The sequence below is a fragment of the Corvus brachyrhynchos genome, unplaced genomic scaffold, assembly GCF_000691975.1.
Source record: "Corvus brachyrhynchos isolate BGI_N302 unplaced genomic scaffold, ASM69197v1 scaffold47, whole genome shotgun sequence".
Classification (NCBI taxonomy): Eukaryota; Metazoa; Chordata; class Aves; order Passeriformes; family Corvidae; genus Corvus; species Corvus brachyrhynchos.
Genome location: NW_008239292.1, coordinates 1833363 through 1838804, shown reverse-complemented (window position 1 = coordinate 1838804; position 5442 = coordinate 1833363). Strand labels below are relative to the sequence as shown.

General features: G+C 55.2%; 1 protein-coding gene and 1 long non-coding RNA gene across 2 annotated transcripts in view; both read left to right on the top strand.

The window, feature by feature from the left end:
• The first annotated feature begins 728 nt into the window (after window positions 1–728).
• Window positions 729–5442, top strand: part of SRCIN1 (SRC kinase signaling inhibitor 1) — a 37546-nt gene continuing 32832 nt past the window's right edge. Inside the window, exon 1 of the mRNA XM_017740519.1 lies at window positions 729–1168. Coding sequence (XP_017596008.1) covers window positions 908–1168 — 261 coding nt within the window. The 5' untranslated portion in view covers window positions 729–907. The remainder of the gene's footprint in view (window positions 1169–5442) is intronic.
• On the top strand, window positions 4736–5025 carry LOC108448241. Its single transcript, XR_001864052.1, has 3 exons — window positions 4736–4795; window positions 4844–4903; window positions 4976–5025. It is a non-coding gene; the product is annotated as an uncharacterized LOC108448241 (long non-coding RNA).

The following is a 5442-nucleotide window of genomic DNA, read 5'->3' as shown; positions in this document are numbered from 1 at the left end:
AGCCGCGTCCGTGCCCTCCGTGTGTCCGTGCCCTCCGTGTGTCTGTGCCCCCCGTGTGTCTGTGCCCCCCGTGTATCCGTGCCCCTGCCCCGTGTCTCGTCTGTGCTGTTTTCAGTCACCCAGCGCTGTTTTGTTCCTGTTTCGCTCTGATCATCGCGGGTTTGGTGGGATCACAGCCCCTGCACGCCCTCCCCTCGCTGCCCCCCGGCCCCTCCATCCCCGCTGTCCCCTCATCTCCTGCCGCATGTTCGGGAGCGGGGACACCGCTGCCATCGCAGGGGGATGAACCCCGTACCTGTCCCCTTGCCCATGCATCCCACTGGGATCTGATCCCACTCTGTGCATCCCACTGGGGTCTGATCCCACTCTGTGCATCCCAGTGATGGATGATCCCACTCCGTGCATCCCACTGGGATCTGATCCCACTCCGTGCATCCCGCTGGGGTCTGATCCCACTCCGTGCATCCCAGTGACGGATGATCCCACTCTGTGCATCCCACTGGGGTCTGATCCCACTCCGTGCATCCCACTGGGGTCTGATCCCACTCCATGCATCCCATTAGGGTCTAATCCCACTCCATGCATCCCATTGGGGTCCGATCCCACTCCCAACAGGGCTCTGCCATCGCTCCTTGCTGAACTCCCCCTCCCCAGCCCCAAATCCCAGCGCCCCCCCCCCTGCCCCACGGCAGGAGGAGCCTCCCTTGACCCCGCTGTGCACTCCCGCTGCCCGCACAGATCCCGACAGGATGAGCCACCCCCTCTGCCCCATGCCAGGGTACCGTGCCCTGACCCAGCCCCACGGCTGGCGACCATCCCCCCGCTTTGACTCCTGGCCGGGGACCCTCCCTTGACCCCGCTGTGCTCTCCCGCTGCCCGCGCAGATCCCGACAGGACGAGCTCGCACATGATCTCCGCCGACGATGCCGAGTACCCGCGGGAGTACCGCACCCTGGGCAACGGCACCCGGCGCTTCTCCAACGTGGGGCTGGTGCACACCTCGGAGCGCCGGCACACCGTGATCGCCGCGCAGAGCCTGGAGGCGCTCACCGGCCTCCAGAAGACGGAGATGGAGCGCAAGCGGGACGCCTTCATGGACCACCTGAAGAGCAAATACCCACAGCACGCCCTGGCGCTGCGAGGGCAGCAGGAGCGCCTGCGGGACCAGGTAAGGGGCGAATTCCCGGGATTCGGGGGAGGGGGAAAGGGAGCGCTTGGTGCTGGGTGGGGCTGTCTGGAGGAGAAGAGGAGCAAGGGGGTGTTGGATGTGCGGGAAGTGGGTGGGTGGGTGCGGCAGTGCCCGGGGGGAGCACCCTGAAGGGGTGAGGAAGAGAATTCCCCTGGCGTGAGGAAGAGAATCTTCCGGGGCTGAACTGTTCCAGGAGGGGGTTCCTATCCCTGTTCCGGGGGTGCTGGAGACCCCAAACCCCCTTGGGGTCACTGCTGCATCCACCATGATGTCCATGGGTTGTGTGTCCCCTGACGGTCCTCAGGTGCCACATCTGGTGGCCTTTGCTGAGAGCAGCAGAGCCCCAGGGATGGACTGTTCTGGGCGGGGGGGCTTTTATCTCTGTTTAGGGGGGTGCTGGAGACCCCAAATTCCCTTGGGGTCAGTGCCATGTCCACCACAATGTGTCCCCAAGGACCTGCCAATCCTCAGATGCCACGTCTGGTGGCCTTTGCTGAGAACAGCAGAGCCCCAGGGATGGACTGTTCTGGGCGGGGGGGCTCTTAGCCCTGTTTAGGGGGGTGCTGGAGACCCCAAATTCCCTTGGGGTCAGTGCCATGTCCACCACAATGTCCATGGGTTGTGTGTCCCCCAGGACCTGCCAATCCTCAGGTGCCACATCTGGTGGCCTTTGCTGAGAGCACCAGAGCCCAGGGGGTGGACTGCTCCAGGAGGAGTTCCTATGCCTGTTTTGGGGTGTGCTGGGGACCCCAAACCCCCTTGTTGGACTCCCTGGTGACACCCCGGTGACACCAATGTGGCAGCGATGAATCCCCACTGGGATAAACCCACCGGGAGGAGAACCCGGAGCATCCCAAGGTTGTGGCTGGCAGGAAACCTGAGATCATCCCCAAAAAACCCCGAGGGACAAAGGTGACAACTCCCAGACCTGACGCGGTGGAAGGAAATCCAGCTTTGCCAGGAAAACCGATGGCATCGGAGCTGCTGCCCCACAAAACGTCCCCAAAGCGCCAAATTTTGGCAAAGGGACAATTACTGATGGTGGTTTTGCTGTCACCGTCAGCCCCAATCCGTATTAGGACACGGAGCAGAGGCATTTCCAGGCACGGAGCAGCGCTTCCCAGTAAATAAATAGGATTTTTCCCCCTATTATTGCAGGGATTTAAAGACTTCCCCTTTTTAAAATAAGCAACAGCTCTAAAAATAATAAGAAAAAATCCAGCTCGGGTTGGCTCAGGTCTGATAAGCAGCTGAGGATTTTTATAGGTGAAGGAAAGGTGATCTGGATTTGGGAATTATCTCCTTTATTCCTGAACCAGTGGGATCATTGGGGGGTGCCCAGGAATCTCTCAGCTCCAGGTGAACCCAACCTGGATTTTTGGGGTTTGGTTGCAGAGGGTCCCTCACTCCTCACCAAAACACCCCAAAATCCTACAAAATCCTATTTTTTTTTTCCTTTTCCCCCCTTCTTTTCCTTCATTTCCCCCACAGGCAGTAAATAATAAGAGGAATCCAGAATTCCTGGAAAACTCAGGTGCCAACCTTTAAATGACAATGGGATCCAGCTCTGCCTGGAACGTTTGAAACTCTCTTTGCTATTCCAGAGGAGCCTGGGAGGGATTTCAGAATCCCAGGTTTTGCTGTTTTATTGGGATTAAAAAAAAAAAAAATCCACATCTGAGGGAGTTGGGAACATCACAGGTGAACAGGAACATTCCATAAATGCCAACATCCCTTCCAGGCTGGCAAAAATCCATTGGATTCGTGCATAGGAATGGGAAAGGGAGAGAAATGTTCATTTTAATCATGGGCAGAGCAGGGGGAAATAAAATCCAGGGGGGAAATTGTGGCAAATCTTCAGGGAAGTCCAAAGGGGCAGCGGGATCATTTAAAATCCAGGTGGAAGAAGGCGTTAAATGGGAATGTTAAGGATAAGGAGAGGAATGGGAATGGGAATGGGAATGGGAATGGGAATGGGAATGGCATGAGAGGCCACTGGAAATGTTGGCTGTAGGATTTCAGGGTAAATCCTGCCCTGGGAGGGGCAAATCCGGCAGGAGAGGGGTGGGAGGAGAGGATTTTTAAGGCGCTTTCCAACCCAAATTGTTCCGTAATTCTCATGGTCGATGCTCTGGGAATGGGATTCGGATGGAGCCGCCTCACGGTGCCTGATGTTGAGGATATCCAAAGGTGGGAAATGTTGGAAAAATAAGGAATATTTGGGAAAATAGGGAATATTGAAGGAAATAATGTTATGGTTGCTCAATACCCCATCCCTGGTTCCAATATCCACACGGATGTGCTTTTCCACACGGACCGGGAACGTGTGGTTTTATGCAGATGGATCATAAATCCTGGGAAAAAAGGGATTACAGACCCATCTCTCGACCATAAACAGCGAAAAGCTGCATAGTGGTTTAACCCCTTCCTCTCCAGGCCTTGCCTTGTGGGGTTGAGCCCCGGAGCCCACCAGGAGTTGAGGCTCCCAAAAAAATGAAGTGTCCAAAATCTTGGATTTCAGCCTGTCCTGTTCTGCAGCAAGGAAATAAAAAAAAAAACCACCAGGAAAAGGCTGGAGCTGAGCATTCCGTGCCTGACGGCAGCAGATTTGCAGCTGCCTGGAATAAATCGGGCTCGGGAATAAATCAATGGCAGCCGGGGGGGGGGGTCCGCCCCGGGGAGCCACAGGGAGCCACAGGGGGGATGGGGAGGATGGGGGCAGGTAGGGATGAGGGAAGGGATGGAGGATGGGATGAAGGTTGGGATAAAGGGATGAAAGTTGGGATGAATGAAGGGATGAAGGTTGGGATGAAGGAAGGGATGAAGGTTGGGATGGAGGTTGGGATGAAGATTGGGATAGAGGTTGTGATAAAGGGTGGGATGAAGGTTGGGATAAAAGTTGGGATGGAAGTTGGGATAAAGATTGGGATGAATGAAGGCATGAAGGTTGGGATGAAGGTGGGGATGAAGGTTGGGATGAAGGAAGAAATGAAGGAAGGCATGAAGGTTGGGATGAAGACTGGGATGAATGAAGGGATGAAGGTTGGGATAAAGGTGGGGATGAAGATTGGGATGAAGGTTGGGATGAAGACTGGGATGAATGAAGGGATGAAGGTCGGGATGAAGAAAGGGATGGAGGTTGTGATAAAGGTTGGGATGAAGATTGGGATGAATGAAGGGATGAAGGTTGGGATAGAGGTTGGAATGAAGGTTGGGATGGAGGTTGGGATGGAGGTTGGGATGAGGGAAGGGATGGAGGTTGGCATGAAGGTTGGGATGAAGGTTGGGATGAAGGAAGGGATGGAGGTTGGGATAGAGGTTGGCATGAAGGCTGGGATGAAGCTGGGGATGAAGAAAGGGATGGAGGTTGTGATAAAGGTTGGGGTGGAGGTTGGGATGGAGTTTGGGATGAAGGTGGGGACGAAGAAAGGGATGGAGGTTGTGATAAAGGTTGGGATGAAGATTGGGATGAATGAAGGGATGAAGGTTGGGATAGAGGTTGGGATGGAGGTTGGGATGAGGGAAGGGATGGAGGTTGGCATGAAGGTTGGGATGAAGGTTGCGATAAAGGTTGGGATGAAGGTTGGGATGAATGAAGGGATGATGGTTGGGATGAAGGTTGGGATGAAGAAAGGGATGGAGGTTGTGATAAAGGTTGGGCTAAAGGTTGGGATGAAGATTGGGATGAATGAAGGGATGAAGGTTGGGATGGAGGTTGGGATGAAGGTTGAGATGAAGGAAGGAATGAAGGCTGGGATGAAGGAAGGGATGGAGGTTGGGGTGGAGGTTGGGATGAAGACTGGGATGAATGAAGGGATGAAGGTCGGGATGAAGAAAGGGATGGAGGTTGTGATAAAGGTTGCAATAAAGGTTGGGATGGAGGTTGGGATGAAGGCTTGGGTGAAGGTTGAGATGAATGAAGGGATGAAGGCTGGGATGAAGGTGGAAGTGCAGATTGGGAGGCAAGGGAGGAAGAAGGAAGGGATGGGGGCCAGGTAAGGATGAAATTTGGGGTTTGGGGGGGGCAGGAAGGGATGAAGGAAGGGATGAAGGTGGAGGGACAGATGGGGATGAAGATGTGGGTGCAGGCAGGGATGAAGGTTGGGATGACGTTTGGGATGCAGACAGGGATGCAAGCAGGAGGTGCAGGCAGGCCCGGGAGGTGCTGCTTTGCTGAGCTGCTTTTGTGCCTCAGTTTCCCCAGTGCAGGAGAGGCTGGGCTGTGTCCCCGCCCTGTGCCCGGCTGTGTCCCC